Source organism: Salvelinus fontinalis, chromosome 2 (genome assembly GCF_029448725.1).
Source record: "Salvelinus fontinalis isolate EN_2023a chromosome 2, ASM2944872v1, whole genome shotgun sequence".
Taxonomy (NCBI): domain Eukaryota; kingdom Metazoa; phylum Chordata; class Actinopteri; order Salmoniformes; family Salmonidae; genus Salvelinus; species Salvelinus fontinalis.
In genome coordinates, this window is record NC_074666.1 from 67,930,695 (window position 1) to 67,954,738 (window position 24,044).

General features: G+C 42.1%; 1 protein-coding gene across 2 annotated transcripts in view; it reads left to right on the forward strand.

Moving 5' to 3' along the window:
- LOC129824121 (alkaline ceramidase 2-like) overlaps window positions 1-24,044 on the forward strand; it is a 46,536-nt gene that overhangs the window by 12,639 nt on the left and 9,853 nt on the right. The window contains exons 3-5 of one of the 2 annotated variants that reach the window (XM_055883490.1): window positions 9,415-9,556; window positions 15,261-15,398; window positions 22,550-22,677. In XM_055883490.1, the coding sequence (XP_055739465.1) occupies window positions 9,415-9,556; window positions 15,261-15,398; window positions 22,550-22,677 (408 nt within the window). The remainder of the gene's footprint in view (window positions 1-9,414; window positions 9,557-15,260; window positions 15,399-22,549; window positions 22,678-24,044) is intronic. The other variant, XM_055883480.1, reaches the window with a different exon arrangement.

Below are 24,044 nucleotides of genomic sequence, written 5' to 3' on the forward strand. Positions count from 1 at the left end.
TCTCCTCCCAGACCTGGACTAAAGCATCCGCCAACTCCTGGACAGTCTGTGGTGCAATGTGGCGTTGGTGGATGGAGCGAGACATGATGTCCCAGATGTGCTCAATTGGATTCAGGTCTGGGGAACGGGCGGGCCAGTCCATAGCATCAATGCCTTCCTCTTGCAGGAACTGCTGACACACTCCAGCCACATGAGGTCTAGCATTGTCTTGCATTAGGAGGAACCCAGGGCCAACCGCACTAGCATATGGTTTCACAAGGGGTCTGAGGATCTCATCTCGGTACCTAATTGCAGTCAGGCTACCTCTGGCGAGCACATGGAGGGCTGTGCGGCCCCCCAAAGAAATGCCACCCCACACCATGACTGACCCACCGCCAAACCGGTCATGCTGGAGGATGTTGCAGGCAGCAGAATGTTCTCCACGGCGTCTCCAATCTGTCACGTCTGTCACGTGCTCAGTGTGAACCTGCTTTCATCTGTGAAGAGCACAGGGCTCCAGTGGTGAATTTGCCAATCTTGGTGTTCTCTGGCAAATGCCAAACGTCCTGCACGGTGTTGGGCTGTAAGCACAACCCCCACCTGTGGACGTCGGGCCCTCATACCACCCTCATGGAGTCTGTTTCTGACCGTTTGAGCAGACACATGCACATTTGTGGCCTGCTGGAGGTCATTTTGCAGGGCTCTGGCAGTGCTCCTCCTGCTTCTCCTTGCACAAAGGCAGAGGTAGCGGTCCTGCTGCTGGGTTGTTGCCCTCCTACGGCCTCCTCCACGTCTCCTGATGTACTGGCCTGTCTCCTGGTAGCGCCTCCATGCTCTGGACACTACGCTGACAGACACAGCAAACCTTTTTACCACAGCTCGCATTGATGTGCCATCCTGGATGAGCTGCACTACCTGAGCCACTTGTGTGGGTTGTAGACTCCGTCTCATGCTACCACTGGAGTGAAAGCACCGCCAGCATTAAAAAGTGACCAAAACATCAGCCAGGAAATATAGGAACTGAGAAGTGGTCTGTGGTCACCACCTGCAGAACCACTCTTTTATTGGGGGTGTCTTGTTAATTGCCTATAATTTCCACCTGTTGTCTATTCCATTTGCACAACAGCATGTGAAATTTATTGTCAATCAGTGTTGCTTCCTAAGTGGACAGTTTGATTTCACAGAAGTGTGATTGACTTGGAATTACATTGTGTTGTTTAAGTGTTCCCTTTATTTTTTTGAGCAGTGTGTATATGTATATATATATATCGGCCAAGATTATATATTTATTTATCTATCTATATTATATATTATATATATATATATATATATATATATATATATATATATATATATATAATCTTGGCCGATGTTTAATCTGTATAAGCTTTTTTTGGTCCTCCAATAATCGGTATCGGAGTTGAAAAATCATAATCGGTCGACCTCTAATATATACAGTGGAAGTTTACATACACCTTAGCCAAATACATTTAAACTTAGTATTTCACAATTCCTGACATTTAGTCTGAGTAAAAATTTCCTGTCAGTTCGAATCACCACTTTATTTTAAGAATGTGAAATGTCAGAATATTAGTAGAGAGAATGATTTATTTCAGCTTTAATTTATTTCATCACATTCCCAGTGGGTCAGAAGTTTACATACACTCAATTAGTATTTGGTAACATTGCCTTTAACTTGTTTAACATGTCTATGACTTCCGCTAGCCAACAGCCAATGGAATTGCAGGGCGGCAAATACAAATCAACAGAAATCTCATAAATTAAATTTCTCAAACATACAGTATTAGGCACCATTTTAAAGATAGAATTCTCGTTAATCCAGCCACAGTGTCTGATTTTCAAAAATGCTTTACAGTGAAAGCTCCACAAAAGATTATGTTAGGTCACCACCAAGTCACAGAAAAACCCAGCCATTTTTCCCGCCAAAGAGAGGAGTCACAAAAAGCACAAATAGAGATAAAATTAATCACTTCATCAGATGACACTCATAGGACTTCATGTTACACAATACATGTATGTCTTGTTCGGTAAAGTTCATATTTATATCCAAAATTATTATTTTACATTGGCGTGTTACGTTCAGTAGTTCCAAAACATGCAGTGATATTGCAGAGAGCCACATGAATTTACAGAAATACTCATAATAAATGTTGATGAAAATACAACTATTATACATGGAACTTTAGATGCAACCGCTGTGTCAGATTTCAAAAAAACTTTACGGAAAAAGCATAATCTGAGAACGGCGCTCAGAGCCCAAACCAGCCAGAGAAATGTCCGTCATGTTGGGTAGTCAACATTTATTCATAAATAGCATTATAAATATTCACTTACCTTTGATCTTAATCAGAATGCTCTCCCAGGAATCACAGTTCCATAAAAAATGCTTGTTTTGTTCAATAATGTCCATTTATGTCCAATAGCTTCTTTTGTTAGGGCGTTTGGTAAACAAATCAAAAAGTGCGATCTGGTCCATTCGGACGAAACGTTCAAAAAGTTATATTACAGGCCGAAGAAACTTGTCAAACTAAGTATAGAATCAATCTTTAGGATGTTTTTATCATAAAAGTTCAATAATGTTCCAACCGGAGAATTTCATTGTCTGTAGAAAAGTAATGGAACGAGAGCTACCTCTCAAGTGAAAGCTCGTGACTGAAAACGAGGCTGTAGGCAGACCCCTTAGTCAAACAGCTCCCATCCGGCCCCCTTCACATGAGCAGCCTGAAACAACATTCTAAAGACAGTTGACATCTAGTGGAAGCCTTAGGAAGTGCAAAATAACCCATATCCCACTGTGTATTCAATAGGGGTGAGTTCAAAAACTACAAACCTCAGGTTTTTGCTTGCCATATGAGTTATGTTATACTCACAGACATAATTCAAACAGTTTTAGAAACTTCAGAGCGTTTTCTACCCAATACTAATAATAATATGCATATATTAACATCTGGGACTGAGTAGGAGGCAGTTCACTCTGGGCACGCTATTCATCCAAAAGTGAAAATGCTGCCCCCTATCCCAAACAAGTTAAAGCTTGGTCGCAAATGGGTCTTCCAAATGGACAATGACACTTCCAAAGTTGTGGCAAAATGGCTTAAGGACAACAAAGTCAAGGTATTGGAGTGGCCATCACAAAGCCCTGACCTCAATCCTATAGAAAATTTGTGGGCAGAACTGAAAAACAGTGTGCGATCAAGGAGGCCTACAAATCTGACTCAGTTACACCAGCTCTGTCATGAGGAATGGGCCAAAATTCAACCAACTTATTGTGGGAAGCTTGTGGAAGGCTACCCGAAACATTTGACCCAAGTTAACGCCGTGACTGATGTATTGAGATGTTGCTTCAATATATCCACATACTTTTCCTCCCACATGATGCCATGTATTTTGTGAAGTGCACCATTCCCTCCTGCAGCAAAGCACCCCCACAATATTATGCTGCCACCCCTGTGCTTCACGGTTGGGATGGTGTTCTCTGGCTTGCAAGCATCCCCCTTTTTCCTCTAAACATAACGATGGTTATTATGGCCAAACAGTTCCATTTTTGTTCCATCAGACCAGCAGACATTTCTTCTAAAAGTATGATCTTTGTCCCCATGTGTAGTTGCAAACCTTAGTCTGGCTTGTTTATGGTGGTTTTGGAGCAGTGGCTTCTTCCTTGCTGAGTGGCCTTTCAGGTTATGTCGATATAGGACTTGTTTTACTGTGGATATAGATACTTTTCTACCTGTTTCCTCCAGCATCTTCACAAGGTCCTTTGCTGTTGTTCTGGGATTGATTTGCACTTTTCGCATCAAAGTACGTTCATCTCTAGGAGACAGAACGCGTCTCCTTCCTGAGCGGTATGACGGCTGTGTGGTCCCATGGTGTTTATACTTGCGTACTCTTGTTTGTACAGATGAACGTGGTACCTTCAGGCGTTTGGAAATTGCTCCCAACAATGAACCAAACTCGTGGAGATCTACATTTTTTTCTGAGGTCTTAGCTGATTTCTTTTGATTTTCCCATGATGTCAAGCAAAGAGGCACTTTGAAGGTAGGCCTTGAAATACATCCACAGGTACAGCTCCAATTGACTCAAATGATGTCAATTAGCCTATCAGAAGCATCTAAAGCCATGACAGCGTTTTCTGGAATTTTCCAAGCTGTTTACATACTGTGCCTTTAATCTTCTGACCCACTGGAATTGTGATACAGTGAAATAATCTGTCTGTGAAGAATTGTTGGAAAAAGTATGGGTCATGCACAAAGTAGATGTCCTCAACAACTTGCCAAAACTATAGTTTGTTAACAAGAAATTTGTGGACTGGTTGAAAAACAAGTTTTAATTACTCCAAACTAAGTTTATGTAAACTTCTGACTTCAACTGTGTGTGTATATATGTGTATTTGTCTGTGTTTATGTATGTGCTAGGAATTTATGAATAATGACTAAGCAAAATCTACATTTAAATAGAACTATAACTAATTGAACTCTACCCTGTATTATTATATCTGATTTAATAATGTTAATTCATAAGGAAGGGATTATGTATTATGAATAAGGAGTAATTAAAACATAATAAACACCATTCCAACTTAGTTGGAGAGGTATGTGTTGTGGGTTATTAGGTAAGCAAAAAGGATCGTTAACCTATGGTTGAACCGACTCAACTTAGCTCTGGGATATTTAGATAAGGCAGCGAGTGCCTCCCTAGGTTTTCCATTATCCGGAGCTGTCTGCTAAAGTGGTAATAAATTATGGTGAAACTTCAGGAGTTAATCCAGTTAAATTGTGTGTCGTGTGTGCGCTGGTGAGTTGGAATGAGCTTTTGAACCTGTTTTGTCTTGGTCGAGAGGAGGAGATTCATTCAGCAACCAATGACGTCATATTTTGTATATAAACTGTTGTTCGTGGTTCAATGGGAGCGCGCTCACGAGAATAAATGCTATTGGCTGATTCTGAGACTGGTCTCTGTCTATTTTATGCAAAATAAGGCGCTTACAAATTCTTAGAAACAAGACAGAGTGATTTGAATTGAACAATAGACACATATAGGAATTATTAAATTCCGTTAACAGTATGTGTGTATAATATATATATATATATATATATATATATATATATATGTATGTGTGTGTGTGTGTGTGTGTGTGTGTGTGTGTGTATATACATTTACATTACATTTAAGTCATTTAGCAGATGCTCTTATCCAGAGCGACTTACAAATTGGTGCATTCACCTTATGATATCCAGTGGAACAACCACTTTACAATAGTGCATCTAACTCTTTTAAGGGGGGGGGGGGGTTAGAAGGATTACTTTATCCTATCCTAGGTATTCCTTAAAGAGGTGGGTTTTCTGTTCTCTCTGGAAGGTGGTGATTGACTCCGCTGACCTGGCGTCGTGAGGGAGTTTGTTCCACCATTGGGGTGCCAGAGCAGCGAACAGTTTTGACTGGGCTGAGCGGGAACTGTACTTCCTCAGAGGTAGGGAGGCGAGCAGGCCAGAGGTGGATGAACGCAGTGCCCTTGTTTGGGTGTAGGGCCTGATCAGAGCCTGAAGGTACAGAGGTGCCGTTCCCCTCACAGCTCCGTAGGCAATCACCATGGTCTTGTAGCGGATGCGAGCTTCAACTGGAAGCCAGTGGAGAGAGCGGAGGAGCGGGGTGACGTGAGAGAACTTGGGAAAGTTGAACACCAGACGGGCTGCGGCGTTCTGAATGAGTTGTAGGGGTTTAATGGCACAGGCAGGGAGCCCAGCCAACAGCGAGTTGCAGTAATCCAGACGGGAGATGACAAGTGCCTGGATTAGGACCTGCGCCGCTTCCTGCGTGAGGCAGGGTCGTACTCTGCGAATGTTGTAGAGCATGAACCTACAGGAACGGATCACCGCCTTGATGTTAGTTGAGAACGACAGGGTGTTGTCCAGGATCACGCCAAGGTTCTTAGCACTCTGGGAGGAGGACACAATGGAGTTGTCAACCGTGATGGCGAGATCATGGAACGGGCAGTCCTTCCCCGGGAGGAAGAGCAGCTCCGTCCTGCCGAGGTTCAGCTTGAGGTGGTGATCCGTCATCCACACTGATATGTCTGCCAGACATGCAGAGATGCGATTCACCACCTGGTTATCAGAGGGGGGAAAGGAGAAGATTAATTGTGTGTCGTCTGCATAGCAATGATAGGAGAGACCATGTGAGGATATGACAGAGCCAAGTGACTTGGTGTATAGCGAGAATAGGAGAGGGCCTAGAACAGAGCCCTGGGGGACACCAGTGGTGAGAGCACGTGGTGCGGAGACAGATTCTCGCCACGCCACCTGGTAGGAGCGACCTGTCAGGTAGGACGCAATCCAAGCGTGGGCCGCGCCGGAGATGCCCAGCTCGGAGAGGGTGGAGAGGAGGATCTGATGGTTCACAGTATCAAAGGCAGCCGATAGGTCTAGAAGGATGAGAGCAGAGGAGAGAGAGTTAGCTTTAGCAGTGGGGAGCGCCTCCGTGACACAGAGAAGAGCAGTCTCAGTTGAATGACTAGTCTTGAAACCTGACTGATTTGGATCAAGAAGGTCATTCTGAGAGAGATAGCAGGAGAGCTGGCCAAGGACGGCACGTTCAAGAGTTTTGGAGAGAAAAGAAAGAAGGGATACTGGTCTGTAGTTGTTGACATCGGAGGGATCGAGTGTAGGTTTTTTCAGAAGGGGTGCAACTCTCGCTCTCTTGAAGACGGAAGGGACGTAGCCAGCGGTCAAGGATGAGTTGATGAGCGAGATGAGGTAAGGGAGAAGGTCTCCGGAAATGGTCTGGAGAAGAGAAGACAAGATAGGGTCAAGCGGGCAGGTTGTTGGGCGGCCGGCCGTCACAAGACGCGAGATTTCATCTGGAGAGAGAGGGGAGAAAGAGGTCAAAGCACAGGGTAGGGCAGTGTGAGCAGAACCAGCGGTGTCGTTTGACTTAGCAAACGAGGATCGGATGTCGTCGACCTTCTTTTCAAAATGGTTGACGAAGTCATCAGCAGAGAGGGAGGAGGGGGGAGGAGGGGGAGGAGGATTCAGGAGGGAGGAGAAGGTGGCAAAGAGCTTCCTAGGGTTAGAGGCAGATGCTTGGAATTTAGAGTGGTAGAAATTGGCTTTAGCAGCAGAGACAGAAGAGGAGAATGTAGAGAGGAGGGAGTGAAAGGATGCCAGGTCCGCAGGGAGGCGAGTTTTCCTCCATTTCCGCTCGGCTGCCCGGAGCCCTGTTCTGTGAGCTCGCAATGAGTCGTCGAGCCACGGAGCAGGAGGGGAGGACCGAGCCGGCCTGGAGGATAGGGGACATAGAGAGTCAAAGGATGCAGAAAGGGAGGAGAGGAGGGTTGAGGAGGCAGAATCAGGAGATAGGTTGGAGAAGGTTTGAGCAGAGGGAAGAGATGATAGGATGGAAGAGGAGAGAGTAGCGGGGGAGAGAGAGCGAAGGTTGGGACGGCGCGATACCATCCGAGTAGGGGCAGTGTGGGAAGTGTTGGATGAGAGCGATATATATATATATATATATATATATATATATATATATATATATATATATATATATATATATATATATATATATATATATATATATAATACCATATACCAATGGGTTCCCTTTGTGAGGCATTGGAAATCTCCCTGTTTTTTGTTGAATCTGTGTTTGATGTTAACTGTTCAACTGAGGGACCTTACAGATAATTGTATGTGCGGGGTACAGAAATTAGGTAGTCATTCAAAAAGCATGTCAAACACTATTATTGCACACAGTCCATGCAACTTATTAAGCAAATGTTTGCTCCTCAGCTTATTTAGGCTTGCCATAACAAAGGGGTTGAATAATTTGACTCAAGACGTTTTAGCTTTTAATTTATTTATTTGTAAAAATTTCTAAAAACATCATTCCACTTTCACATTATGGGGTATTGTGTGTAGGCCAGTGAAACAAACTCTAAATTTAATCAATTTTCAGGCTGTAACACAGCAAAATGTGGAAAAAGTGAAAGGGTGTGAATAGTTTTTCAAGGCACTGTATAAGAGAGTTCAACTGATATTCCTCTGGTTTTGCATTCAGCCCTGATGCCAGACAAAACCTCTCGAATCTTGGCCATTCTGCCGTGTTTGTGAGGTCAAAGGGGTCTTGAGTTATTTGTACAGCTGCCATTTTCTATTTTGTTATGTCTCTGCGAAGCCTACACTGCAGATTATTGTCCAGGCTGTGGGGTTACCTAAATTTACAGCATCACCCACAATCCCAAACAACATATTAAACTGTATCCTGATCTGTAAGTCTGCAGTCTAAAATGGATGACTATAAAGACCGTAAAATAGATTGCAGAGAGTTAATAGCATACTGCATTACACGCCTAGTGGGACAGCAGCTGCACTGTGGCCACAATTCGAATAACTTCTGCCTCTCCTTACAGTTTCTACAGCTGAGTTCACCTCTGACCTGAGTTGGAACACAGCTGGAATCTAATCTAGAGCTGAATGACTGGTCTCCTGGCTCCTTCCTCTGTCTAGCTAGGCCCTACCCAGAGTGTCTGGATGCAGTGAACACTGAGAGAATGTGTTTCCCAGTTCTGGTCCTGTTGACCTGAAGGGCAAAAACAAAAATGTGCCCCTTTTTAGTCCCCAGGACCAGAATTGAGAAACACATCCTCTGTTCACCGCATGCAGTTCTGAAGGGACTGGATAGGTCAAGCAGTGTGGCAATGGCTCCACCTTGGTGAAAGAGATTGGACACCACACCATAAATAATCTTTAGTTATTAATTTATTCCGCTGTAGCTTAAGAACACGTTTCGGCCTCAGGCAGTGCACAGGGTAAATCTGAGATGGCCCCACCTTGCCTTCCATGGGCAAAAGAGATTTTGCCACATTGTTCACACCTGTGTGGTACTGTCGGATCTGGGGAGGTTAGAGTTTAGGTGGTTGAAGGGCTAGGGGTTGATGTCTGTAGTGAGATAATTGGGTTTCAGGGGAACTCTCCCTCTGTTTTCAATGTGAGAGGATGTGTAAAATTGGGTTTCAAAACATCCTGAAGCTAATCAGATAAGTTTGATTTCTGCAAGAGGGTGATATTTCCTTGTTTTGAAAGAACCAAGACCACAATTTGAAGGGAACATTTCTGGAAAATTATCACAAAGTAATAATATAAAAGTGAATCAAATTAGTCTGGGGGAGTTGAGGAGCTCTGTGTGCTTGCAAATCCTGTGCATCTGAAATGGTACCCTATTCCGGAGTCACTGCTTTTGACCAGAGTTACAGCAATTTCATTCATAGTACAAATAACACACCACCTGTGGACTACCAGTAACACCTGTTGTCAATAGCACCACAAATGATCAGATGTTGTCTTATTATGCCTAATTAATTAAAAGGCACAGTGTTGGTTTTGTATAGCATGTAACTTTGGTGTGTCTCCCTTGCCTCAGGTATTGGCTCCACATACTTCCATGCCACCCTCAGTTTCCTGGGTCAGATGCTGGATGAGTTGTCCATCCTGTGGGTGCTCATGTGTGCCATCGGCATGTGGTTCCCCAAGAGATATCTGCCCAAGATGTTCAGGAATGACCGGTGAGTCAACAGTTTGCCTGGTCTCACTGCTCAATTCACTCCCTTCACCTTGGCCATTGCGCTTCGATGTTTGCAGATATGAAGGGTCTGTGCAGACTCTAGCCTTTTGGGGGACTGGTTGGTTTCAGTTCCATTAAACTACATGGTATCAAATAAAATTGTATTTGTCACATGCTTCATAAATAGTGATATGCTTACTTATGGGTACTTTTTTGAAAATGCTGAGTTAAAGATACAAAATAAATAGAAATAGTGACATGAGGAATAAATACACAGTGAATAACGAGTAAAAAATAACATGGCTGTATACAGGGAGTGCTAGTACCGAGTCGATGTGCAAGGGTACAATTTAATTGTGGTAGCTATGTACATATAGGTAGAGGTAAAGTGACTAGGCAACAGGATAGGTAATACACAATAGCAGCAGCGTATGTGGTGTGTGTGAATGTGTCAGTATGCGTGTGATACGTACGTACGTTAAACATACATACATACATACATACATACATACATACATTGCGTACCATACATACATGCATACACGTGTGTGTGTGTGTCCTTTTGGAATTATCTGGATTTCTGCATAAATTAGTCATAAAATTAGATCTGATCTTCATCTGTCACAACAATAGACAAACACAGTCTGCTTAAACTAATAACACACATTATTGTATTTTTCTTGTCTATATTGAATACATAATGTAAACATTCGCAGTGTAGGTTTGAAAAAGTATGTGAACCCCAAGGCTAATGACTTCTCCAAAATCATTGAGGTGAGATTGAAGATGTTGGTTAGAGCTGCCCTGTCCTATAAAAACACTCATAAAATGTGAGTTTGCTATTCATAAGAAGCATTGCCTGATGTGAACCATGCCTTGAACAAAATAGTTCTCAGAAGACCCGAGATTAAGAATTGTCGACTTGCATAAAGCTGGAAAGGGTTACAAAAGTATCTCTAAAAGCCTTGATTGTCAATAAATGGAGAGAGTTTAGCAGTGTTGTTACTCTCCCTATGAGTGGCCGTCCTGCAAAGATGACTGCAAGAGCACAGCGCAGAATGCTCAATGAGGTTAAGAAGAATTTTAGTGTCAGCTAAAGACTTAAAGAAATCTCTGGAGCATGCTAACATCTTGTGTTGACGAGTCTACGATACGTAAAACACTAAACAAGAATGGTGTACATGGGAGGACACCACGGAAGAAGCCACTGCTGTCCAAAAAAAACGTTGCTGCACTTCTGAAGTTCGCAAAAGAGCATCTGGATGTTCCAAAGCGCTACTGGCAAAATATTCTGTGGACAGATGAAACTAAAGTTGAGTTGTTTGGAAGGAACAACCTCATCCCAACTGTGAAGTATGGTGAAGGGAGCATCATGGTTTGGAGCTGCTCAGTCCGATGATGCTGTGGCACACCGCCCCAGATAATGACGGACCCTCCACCTCCAAATGGTGTTGATGTGAGCCATGACCAGCCTTTTAAAGCATTTCATGGCTATAGATTCTAGTGCTACGGGGCGATAGTAATTTAGGTAGGTTACCTTGGCGTTCTTGGTCACGAGGACTAGTGGTCGGCTTGAAACAAGCTGGTATTAGACTGGGTCAGGGATAGGTTGAAAATAGACCGCCGCGCAACTTGGGAGCCCTAAGGCACCCACCACAGTGTAAGAGGCATCACTACAGTCCCTGGTTCGAATCCAGGCTGAATCACATCCGGCCGTGATTGGGAGTCCCATAGGGTGGTGCAGTGTCGTCCTGGTTTGGCCGGGGTAGAGCGTCATTGTAATTAAGAATTTGATCTTAACTGGCTTGCCTAGTTAAATAAAGGTTAAATAAACATGTCAGTGAAAACACTGGCCAGCTGGTCATCTATGCAACATAATGTAAAATATTACATTTCTAACTTTTAATTTGTTCTCTTTGAGTAAACAACTTTCCGGATGAAAGAAACACTTACCATTTCAGTTTCATAGATGTTTATTTTACCATGAGCTTTTTCCACTCTTGGTGTTTCATTAAGTTTGCTGTTGGCTACTCTTTGTCATGTGGCCATTGGTATGCCTATGTTTAATAATAGTCCTGTCTGAGATAGCTGACACCAGTCAAAGCTGCATCACATGTCCCTATATCCCTTTCCATTGTCATTAAAGGCATTATGGACACCTCTGGTGGCTGTCATCCATGTTTACTCTACCTAGTTATTTCAGCTAGTGTCAGCCTAAATGGCAGCACATCTATTAGTATTGCCATTATGGGTCCTTGAGACGACAGGCTGTCAGTCCTATTGTCTCTAAGGACTTTCCTTAGTCTTACCTGGATCGTTAGTGGCACAAAATAATACGATCTAAAGGGAATCATTGCAAATAAAAACATTTATTGAAGTTGATGTCTCACATGACATCTTGCATTGCATCTCAAGTTGCATTACTGGCGCTAAACAACTCACCGTCACTCATCTCCACAATCAATAAGGGCCCTGAGGACATCCTCTATTCACAATGTCGCAGCTGCTCCCTTCAGGAAGAAGGAACAGAGTTCCCAAAGTGAGGACTTCTCTAGAGCTACAGTGCCTTCAGAAAGTGTTGATACCCCTTGACTTATTCCACATTTTGTTGTGTTAAGGGCTGTTAGATGACTGTATTACCGTAACACCGGCGGTCATGAGTCATGACGCCAGTCAAATTCCACGTGACCCTTTATTCACTGTAATTAGGCTTCTCCAAGCTCTGATGCTGCTGATGGTCATTAGTAGCCTACCAAACTTGCAAACTGCCTGGTACTCAGCACTCTATTGTCCCTCTAATCACTCTGACATCAATGCAAATATGATCGAAAATCTAATCAAACAATTCATGAGATCCCATTAGCCCATGTTGCGCAGGCTATGCAATTGCATGGGAAAACAGAGTGATGGCCTCTAAAAAGAGTAGGATCCCATCAAATTTCTATAGACTAGGCCTACTATATATATTTATTTATTTCTCAACTTTCCTAATATTAAGCACATTGCTTAAGTATAGCCTACCTGGCTGGCATGAAAATAAACAACGGTAAAAGCATCTTCCATTTGCTATTTAAGTGCATGTTTTGAGACCGGTGCGTGATAATGGTCCATTCTAAATCAAAACAAGTTTCACACATACAGTACCAGTCAAAAGTTTAGACACCTATTGTAGAATAATAGTGAAGACATCAAAACTATGAAATAACACATATGTCATATCATGTAGTAACCAAAAAAGTCTTAAACAAATCAAAATATTTTTGAGATTCTTCAAAGTAGCCACCATTTGCCTTGATGACAGCATTGCAAAGTCTTGGCATTCTCTCAACCAGCTTCATGGGGTAATCACCTGGAGAGCATTTCAATTAACAGGTGTGCCTTGTTAAAAGTTCATGTGTGGAATTTCTTTCCTTTGTAAGTTTGAGTCAATCAGTTGTGTTGTGACAAGGTAGGGGGGTATACAGAATATAGCCTTATTTGGTAAAATACCATATGGCAAGAACAGCTCAAATAAGTGAAGAGAAACAAAAGTCAGTCAATCTGGAAAATTTCAAGAACTTTGAAAGTTTCTTCAAGTGCAGTCGTAAAAACCATCTAGTGCTATGATGGAACTGGCTCTCATGAGGACCGCCACCCAGAGTTGTCTCTGCTGCAGAGGATAAGTTCATTAGAGTTAACTGCACCTCAGATTGCAGCCAAATAAATGCTTCACAGAGTTCAAGTAACAGACACATCTCAACATCAACTGTTCAGAGAATCAGGCCTTCGTGGTCGAATTGCTGCATAGAAACCACTGCTAAAGGACGCCAATAATAATAAGAGACTTGCTTGTGCTAAGAAACACGAGCAATGGACATTAGACCGGTGGAAATCTGTCATTTGGTCTGAGTCCAAATTTGAGATTTTTGGTTCCAACCGCCGTGTCTTTGTGAGACGCAGAATAGATGAACGGATGATCTTCGCATGTGTGGTTCCCACCGTGAAGCATGGAGGAGGAGGTGTGGGGGTGCTTTGCTGATGACACTGTCTGTGATTTATTTAGAATTCAAGACACACTTAACCAGCATTGCTACCACAGCATTCTGCAGCAATACGCCATCCCATCTGGTTTGCGCTTAGTGGGACTATCATTTGTTTTTCAACAGGACAATGACCCAAAACACACCTTCAGACTGTGTAAGGACTATTTCAACAAGAAGGAGAGTGATTGAGTGCTGCATCAGATGACCTGGCCTCCACAATCACCCGACCTCAACCCAATTGGGATGAGTCGGACCTCAGAGTGAAAGAAAAGCAGCCCTTCAAGACTGTTGGAAAAACATTCCTCATGAAGCTGGTTTAGTGAATGACAAGAGTGCAAAGCTGTCATCAAGGCAAATAAATGGTGGCTACTTTAAGGAATCTCAAATGTATTTAGACTTGTTTAGCACTTTTTTGGTTACTACATGATTCCATATGTGTTATTTCATAATTTGATGTCTTCACTATTATTCTACGATGTAGAAAATAGTGAAAATAAACACCCTATAATCAGTAGGTGTGTCAACTTTTTACTGGTACTTTATAAATAAAAAATGTAAACTATATAATGTTGTGGATCAGTCCTCAGGAGAAAACTATCACAGCCATTAAACATTGTAACTGTTTTAACAACACCATTGGCCTCATGGTGAAATCACTGAGTGCTTTCCTTCCTCTTCAGCAACTGAGGTAGGAAGGACGCCTGTATCTTTGTAGTGACTACACAATCCAAAGTGAAATTAGTAACTTCACCATGCTCAAAGGGATGGTCAATATTCAAAAATGTATTATTTTTACCCATCTACCAATAGGTGCCAGCAGCATACCACCCTGCATCCCACTTTTATCTGAAGCTAAGCAGGGTTGGTCCTGGTCTGTCTCTGGATGGGAGACTAGATGTTGCTGGAAGTGGTGTTGGAGGGCCAGTAGGAGGCACTCTTTCCTCTGGTGTTAACTTAGGGGTGTTAACTTCGGTGGCCTGGCTAAATTCCCAATACCACCATGGGCACCTAATCATTTCCAGCTTCCAATTGGCTCAGTCATCCCCCTCTCTCCCCTGTAACCTTTCCCCATGTCATTGCTGTAAATGAGAATGTGTTCTCAGTCAACTTACCTGGTAAAATAAGGGTTAAATGAATGCAAATAAAAGGTGCCCTTCCTTGCGACGCATTGAAAAACCTCTCTGGACTTTGGTTGAATCTGCGTTTTGAAATTCACTGTTGAATACTTGACTAATGACATTTCAGCTTTTCAGTTGTAATTAATTAAAAAAAAAAATCGAATAGCATAATTCCACTTTGACATTATGGGGTGTTGTGTGTAGGCCAGTGACAATCTGAATTTTAATCAATTTTAAATTCAGGCTGTAACACAACAAAATGTGGAAAAGGTCAAGGAGTGTGAGTACTTTCTGAAGGCACTGTTTGTCCTTCTTTGTAACCAAAGCCATCACATCTAAACTGTCCGACATCAAAATAAAGGATTTTTCAAATCCTCAGATGATAAATTGCATCTATTTGAATCCTCAATATACAGCTGTTTTTGTTATTTTATACTGTTTTTCTGTTTGTCTACTATACTCCCATGTCACACTCTTCCCAGTGCTCATCACATTCTAAATAAAGCAGATGCAGCTTTGCCAGTATGTTTTGCTCTGTGGTCATATAGGTCTCTTTGCCTTCCAGGTCAAGGTTCAAAGTGGTCATCGGCATCTTGTCCGGGATCACCACTGGTTTGGCCTTCGTTAAGCCTGTCGTCAACTCGGTGTCTCTGATGACTCTGGGTATCCCCTGCACCGTTCTGCTCATTACCGAGCTCAAAAGGTGAGAATGATTCACTGTTTACTTCAACAGGTGTGTTATTAAGAACAAACACCAACAAATATCACATGCAATAGACTAGCTGGTACATCCTGTTGTAGAAGTGGGACCAAGTCACTATTATTCGAGTCACAAGCAAGTCTTAAGTCACGAGATCCATCTTACGTCGAGTCCCAAGTAGAACAGGTCGAGTCAATTTCCCGTTCCCAGCCCCCGTCCCAACAGGAGGCCTTTTGCCTCTTGGTAGGCCGTCATTGTATAAAAGAATTTGTTCTTAACTGACTTGCCTAGTTAAATAAATAAGAGTCCAGGTCGTGCATTCTAAGAGCAAGTCGAGCAAAGTATTTTCAAGTCATGTCTGAAGTAAAGTAAAAATAAAATCTATACATGCGATGACTTGTTCAACTATAAATCTTTCTCTATTTATTGAGGCTACCAGACAGTCCTTTTCATTATTTTGTCTACAACACATTTTGATTATGTCATTGTAAAATGGGGACCTTGTAGCAGTTGTAAGGGCATGAAAGCAAGACAGGTTGATGTGAAAGTGCTATATCATACAAAATATACAAGTAGATTTACCAAATATACATGGACAATAGCCCAAAAGAAATAGGACAGGTTAAGCCTGATACAGAGGCTATCTGAACGGATACCGGTAGAGGGCAAGACTGCAAAGCCTCCCCTTGGGAGACCAAATTGCTATATCCATACCATTTATACATGGAACAATAATTTGCATTTCACTAGCGACTCTGCCACAAAATGAGTGACAAAACGTTACAAAACATGGCCAGATAATTTCAAGTCAAAGTCGAGTCCCGAGTCTTGAGGCTCCAAGTCAAGTCCCCAGTTATTTTATTTTCTATCAAGTCGAGTCTCAAGTCATCAAATTTGTGACTGTAGTCCAAGTCGTGACTTGAGTCCAAAAAATCTGTCCTATTGTATGGGGCCTACAGCTAGTTGAGTTTGCTGTCCAGCTAAATTATGCTTGAGAAGCCACCATAGATTAAATAATTTATGAATCCATTAAATAACAGACGACATTGAGTCGTTAGTTCTCTCTGAGGGGCCTTATACTGTAGGCCTATGTAGAAACCAGGGTTGGGGTCAAGTCCCATTTCAGAAAGAGCATTGAAATCTAATTAATTAATTGCAAAAAAGTCATCTGGATATGAATGTCAATTAATCTCCTGAATTGGAATGTAATGGATCTGAATGAAAGAATACACCCTCAAATGTAATGATTATTTTTTATAAAAGACTTTGTGGCCTGTTGCTGAGTGAATGTGAAATAGATAATACTCCAGGCGTCTGAATGTTTTGAAAGCTGTATCTAATGAGGCAGCCACAAGTTGTGTTTGGGTGTGTGTGCACATCCGATAGTGGACGTGTGTGGGTGTGCACGCGAAAGCCGCAAAGTTGAGCCTCAGGGATAATGTCTTCCTCTAACTCGCATTGAAAATAGCGACTCACCTCACTTTGCGGATTCTACATCAAACCTTATCTCAATTAATATGATTTAGTGTTGGATAATATGTAAGCATCCACAATTCCCGGTGCTTTACAAAAGTGACGAGTAATGTTATAGTGATGTCACAAGTTTCATGGCAAGTAAGCAACACATTAAGTGGACTCAATTTCCCAGGGAAAAGAGTTGTCACCCAGAGGCACGTTTTTATTTCTAAACGAGGCACACAATATGTGACCTAAAACAGGTTGTTAAAGGACCATGGAGTTCAGTCTGCTTCTTGTTTCATGATACTGGTATTGTGACAGCACTATGTTGTAGTGTAGTAATTTTCGACCAGTAATGGGCAACACTCAGTCAACGTGTTAAAGGTATATTTCTAATATGTTTTTTTCCTCTAAGGTCAGAGTGTAGTAGCAGTTAACACACAGAAAACCATTTAGACAGAAAACAAGTTAGTCACATTTTGGAGAGTCCACATTTTTGACTATGGTTATGTGTCACCTATTTTGCATGGTGTTACTTTGAGCCTTTTCAATAGTGTGTTGCTGTCAATGTTGAAGGAAATAACATTCTTCCAAATAGCAGCACAAAGGGCCATTCCTGTCGTGTGTGCGTGTCGGTTTGTGTATATACACCTGTGTGGAAGTGGGTGCATGATGTTTTTTCCTTTTCCTACAAGACTGACTCACTTAAAGCATTTAGCCTTGATTCATCCATTGTTCTACTTGTTTCTAATTCTTGACATAGCTCACACGGCCAGTCATTGATATTGTTGTTTTATTTTCGTAGTTCTCCTAAGTGGGTGAGAGTTCCTGCCGGAGATCCTTTGAAACATGGCCTGCTGCCTTCTAGTACATCACAATTGATTTTGTAACTCCGTTAACATTTCCCTCTAGTTTATCAACTGAGCCAATAGCTTAGCATCTTACCCACTCTCATTGAACTAAAACAGTTAGCGCTCTCATGTCAAACGCTAAGTGCATTTTTTTTATTAACAATTTGAAGTCATTGTTCAGCATGAAGCACTTGTCAGAACTCTCTTGTGACGATCGGAAGGATCTGGTTACAGGGGGGTCCGCTCTACAGCGTGCTCTCTCTGAGTGGGAAGTCAACTGTTTTATGGTCGGTCATAAAATACGCTGCCCCTATGCTCTGTAGTGTTCGAGATTGGAATGTAAACTGTGGAACACAGAGAGACCCTTGGAAATCAAATTTTGAATAATTAAACAATGTTTCTACTTTTGAGAATATGGTAATGGTCCGTGGACACTTAGGGGACAGTTATGACGAGTGCTTTTCATTTGGTGATCTCATGAAGGACAGGAAACACACAACTGTATCTCTTAACCTGTCTAGGATCAGCGTGGCGCTAGCGGCACCCCCCCCCCCCCCCCCACTGAAAAACCAGTGCCGCGAAATTCAAAAAAAATATTTTTTTTAAATATTTAACTTTCACACATTAAAGTCCAATACAGCTAATGAAAGACACAGATCTTGTGAATCCAGTCAACATTTCCGATTTTTAAAATGTTTTACAGGGAAGACACAATATGTAAAGATGTACATCTATTACCTAAAAACACATTAGCATAATCCACCATCTTTTATTTGTCCACCAACACCAGTAGCCATCACCAATTCGGCTAAACTAAGATATTTATAGCCCCTAACCAACAAAAAAACTCATTAGATGACAGTCTGATAACATATTTATGGTATGGGATAGGTTTTGTTAGAAAAAAGTGCATATTTCAGGTATATGGCATAGTTTACAATTGCACCCACCATCACAAATGGACTAGAATAATTACAATGAGCAACGTGTTTACCTAACTACTAATCATCAAACATTTCGTAAAAATACACAGCATACACGAATCGAAAGACACAGATCCTGTGAATACAGACAATATTTCAGATTTTCTAAGTGTCTTACAGCGAAAACACAATAAATCGTTATATTAGCTTAGCACATAGCAATTAGCAGCCCAGCATTGATTCTAGCCAAAGTGAGCGATAAAAGTCAACATCGCCAAAAGATATTAATTTTTTCACTAACCTTCTCAGAATTCTTCCGATGACACTCCTGTAACATCACATTACAACATGCATATACAGTTTGATCGAAAATGTTTATATTTAGCCACCAAAATCATGGTTAGACAATGTGAAATGTAGACAAGCTGGTAAAGAAAACGTCCTTGCGCCACTTAGACAGTGATCTACTCTTATACATAAATACTCATAAACGTGACTAAAAAATATAGGGTGGACAGGGATTGATAGACAATTTAATTCTTAATACAATTGCGTTATTACATTTTTTAATTTATCCTTACTTTTCAATACAGTTTGCGCCAAGCGAAGCTACGTCAAAAAACATGGCGTCCTAAGCCACTAAAATGTTTCGACAGAAACACGATTTATCATAATAAAAATGTCCTACCTTGAGCTGTTCTTCCATCAGTATCTTGGGCAAAGGATCCTTTCTTGGGAGAAATCGTCTTTTGGTGGAAAGCTGTCCTCTTGCCATGTGGAAATGTCAACTACGTTCGGGATGAACTGAAAAGCGTGCCCAACTTTTCACATCGTTGCAAAAATAAATGTCCCAAAATCGCACTAAACGGATATAAATTGCTATAAAACGCTTTAAATTAACTACTTTGTGATGTTTGTAACTCCTATAACGAGTGAAAAGATGACCGGAGAAATATAACAGGCTAAACTAACGCTTGGAACAGGAGAGGGTCGGTGTCTTCCACGCGCGTTACGCAGCAAGAAAAGACTTGCTAGCTAAAGGTTTTTTTCATTTGTAGGGCCTGTGAACGAGCAATCGAGCCCGTTGGAATCGTCATCACGTAAAGGCATCCAGGGGAAGACGTAAGAAGTGTCCGTATAGTCATAGCAACGACAGAGCCCTTTTAAATGACTTCAGAAAAGTGGCCAACGTTTCTCAAATCTGACTCCATGTCAGGGAAATTGCTGTAGAATGGGCTCTGTTCCACTTAGAGACAAAATTTCAACTCCTATAGAAACTATAGACTGTTTTCTATCCAATAATAATAATAATATGCATATTGTACGATCAAGGATTTTGTGGGAAGCCGTTTAAAAAATTAGCCACATTAGCATAAATAGTCTAAACAGCGCCCCCATCCCCAACAGGTTAACGGGATTGCAGCCCTAAAAAGTTAACGGGATCGATATGACAACAGCCAGTGAAAGTGCAGGGTGCCAAATTCAAACAACAGAAATCTCATAATTAAAATTCCTCAAACATACAACTATCTTACACCATTTTAAAGGTAATCTTGTTGTTAATCCCACCATAGTGTCCGATTTCAAAAAGGCTTTACAGCGAATGCACCACAAACGATTATGTTAGGTCACCGCCAAATCACAGAAAAACAGCCATTTTTCCAGCCAAAGACAGGAGTCACAAAAAGCAGAAATAGAAATAAAACGAATCACTAACCTTTGATGATCTTCATCAGATGACACTCATAGGACTTGTTACACAATACATGTATGTTTTGTTCGGTAAAGTTCATATTTATATCAAAAATCTCAGTATACATTGGTGTGTTATGTTCAGTAGTTCCAAAAACATCCGGTGATTTTGCAGAAAGCCACATCAATTTCCAGAAATGCTCATAATAAACGTTGATCAAAGATCAAGTGTTATACATGGAATTTTAGATCCACTTCTCCTTAATGCAACCGCTGTGTCAGATTTCAAAAAGCTTTACGGAAAAAGCAAACCATGCAATAATCCTAGGTCGGCACTCAGAGCCCAATCAAGACAAAAATATATCTGCCATATTGTGCAGTCAACAGAAGTCAGAAATAACATTATAAATATTCACTTACTTTTGATGATCTTCATCAGAATGCACTCCCAGGAATCCGAGTTCCACAATAAATGTTTGATTTGTTCGGTAATGTCCATTTATGTCCAAATACCTCCTTTTGTTAGCGTGTTTGGTAAACAAATCAAATCACGAAGCGCGTTCACTAAAAGCAGACAATGTAAAAGTTCCGTAACAGTCAGTAGAAACATGTCAAACGAGGTATTGAATTAATCTTTAGGGTGTTTTTAACATAAATCTTTAATAATGTTCCAACCAGAGAATTCCTTTGTCTTCAGAATTGCGATGGAACAGAGCTCGCTCTCACATGAACACGCATGGTCAGCGCATGTTCAGGTCATGGTAGACCTTACTAAATCCCCTCTCATTCGGCCCCCCTTCACAGTAGAAGCATCAGACAAGGTTCTAAAGACTGTTGACATCTAGTGGAAGCCTTGGGAAGTGTAAAATGACCCATATCCCACTGTGTATTTGATAGGCGAGTTGAAAATCTACAAACCTCAGATTTCCCACTTCCTGGTTGGATTTTTTTCTCAGGTTTTTGCCTGCCATATGAGTTCTGTTATACTCAGACATCATTCAAACAGTTTTAGAAACTTCAGAGTGTTTTCTATCCAATACTAATTATAATATGCATATACTAGCAACTGGGACTGAGAAGCAGGCAGTTTACTGTTTGAATTATGTCTGTGAGTATAACAGAACTCATATGGCAGGCAAAAACCTGAGAAGTTCCACTTCCTGTTTGGATTTTTTCTGAGGCTGGTAGATTTTCAACCAAGTTCCCATTTAAAATTACAGCGATATATTTATGAGTTTTCACTTCCTACGGCTTCCACTAGATGTCAACAGTCTATAGAACTTTGTCTGATGACTCTGTTGTGAAGGGGGGCTGAAGGAGACAGGAATGAGTAACTACTGCCATGAGGTGACTACGCTTTGACCACTCACATTCACGTGAGAGGCAGCTCCGTTCCATCGCTCAACTGAAGTCAATGTAATTCTCCGGTTGGAACGTTATTTAAGATGTATGTTAACAACATTCTAAATATTGATTCAATACATCGTTTGACATGTTTCTACTGACTGTTACGGAACTTTTGGACATTTCATCACGTTTTGGTGAACGCGCTTTGTGACTTTGGAATTGTTTACCAAACGCGCTAACCAAAGTAGCTAATTGGACATAAATAACGGACATTATCAAACAAATCAAGCATTTATTGTGGACCTGGGATTCCTGGGAGTGCATTCTGATGAAGATCATCAAAGGTTAGTGATTAATTTTACCTATATTTCTGCTTTTTGTGACTGCTATCTTTGGCTGGAAATATGTCTGTGCTTATTGTGGTTTGGTGTGACCTAACATAATCGTTTGTAGTGCTTTCGGTGAAAAGCATATTTGAAATCGGACACTTTGGTGGGATTAACAACAAGATTACCTTTAAAATGGTATAAGAAACATGTATGTCTGAGGAATTTTAATTATGAGATTTCTGTTGTTTTGAATTTGGCGCCCTGCACTTTCACTGGCTGTTGTCATATCATCCCGTTACCGGGATTGCAGCCATAAGAAGTTATGGAACGCCGGGATGGAGTCCCCACATTGGAATGGCTACAATTCTATAGGCCACGGAGATGGCTGGAAATGGTTAAACTCTGAGACTATCAAACACTACAGAACAAGAGCAAGTCCTAGACGTAGAATTACTAGTCTGCAGCTAGAAATTACGTAAACCTAGGACGAGAATACCCACAACCACCGAAACATCTAATCTAAGAACATGTTACACCTGACGTATCCATTACAGCAGACACTATCCAGAGCCACGGAGAAAACTACAACCACGAAGGACATTGAGACTTCTGGGGAAGTTAACCAGAAACTCTGATGAACTGGCCGCGATTCCAACAGAGAAGACAATAACGACATACGGGCGTAAATATATACATTGCAGTTATTCTTGAATGAGTGGCCGTTCATGTGCAAAGGATTAGCATTTCAATGAATATACACTGCTCAAAAAATAAAGGGAACACTTAAACAACACAATGTAACTCCAAGTCAATCACACTTCTGTGAAATCAAACTGTCCACTTAGGAAGCAACACTGATTGACAATAAATTTCACATGCTGTTGTGCAAATGGAATAGACAAAAGGTGGAAATTATAGGCAATTAGCAAGACACCCCCAAAAAAGGAGTGATTCTGCAGGTGGTGACCACAGACCACTTCTCAGTTCCTATGCTTCCTGGCTGATGTTTTGGTCACTTTTGAATGCTGTCGGTGCTCTCACTCTAGTGGTAGCATGAGACGGAGTCTACAACCCTCACAAGTGGCTCAGGTAGTGTAGTTCATCCAGCATGGCACATCAATGCGAGCTGTGGCAAAAAGGTTTGCTGTGTGTGTCAGCGTAGTGTCCAGAGCATGGAGGCGCTACCAGGAGACAGGCCAGTACATCAGGAGACGTGGAGGAGGCCGTAGGAGGGCAACAACCCAACGACCGCTACCTCCGCCTTTGTGCAAGGAGGTGCACTGCCAGCGCCCTGCAAAATGACCTCCAGCCAGGCCACAAATGTGTATGTGTCAGCATATGGTCTCACAAGGGGTCTGAGGATCTCATCTCGGTACCTAATGGCAGTCAGGCTACCTCTGGCGAGCACATGGAAGGCTGTGCGGCCCCACAAAGTAATGCCACCCCACACCATGACTGACCCATCGCCAAACTGGTCATGCTGGAGGATGTTGCAGGCAGCAGAACGTTCTCCACGGCGTCTCCAGACTCTGTCACGTCTGTCACATGTGCTCATGTGCTCAGTGTGAACCTGCTTTCATCTGTGAAGAGCACAGGGCGCCAGTGGCAAATTTGCCAATCTTGGTGTTCTCTGGCAAATGCCAAACGTCCTGCACGGTGTTGGGCTGTAAGCACAACCCCCACCTGTGGACGTCGGGCCCTCATACCACCCTCATGGAGTCTGTTTCTGACCGTTTGAGCAGACACATGCACATTTGTGGCCTGCTGGAGATCATTTTGCAGGGCGCTGGCAGTGCACCTCCTTGCACAAAGGCGGAGGTAGCGGTCCTGCTGCTGGGTTGTTGCCCTCCTACGGCCTCCTCCACATCTCCTGATGTACTGGCCTGTCTCCTGGTAGCGCCTCCATGCTCTGGACACTACGCTGACAGACACAGCAAACCTTTTTGCCACAGCTCGCATTGATGTGCCATCCTGGATGAACTGCACTACCTGAGCCACTTGTGTGGGTTGTAGACTCCGTCTCATGCTACCACTAGAGTGAGAGCACCG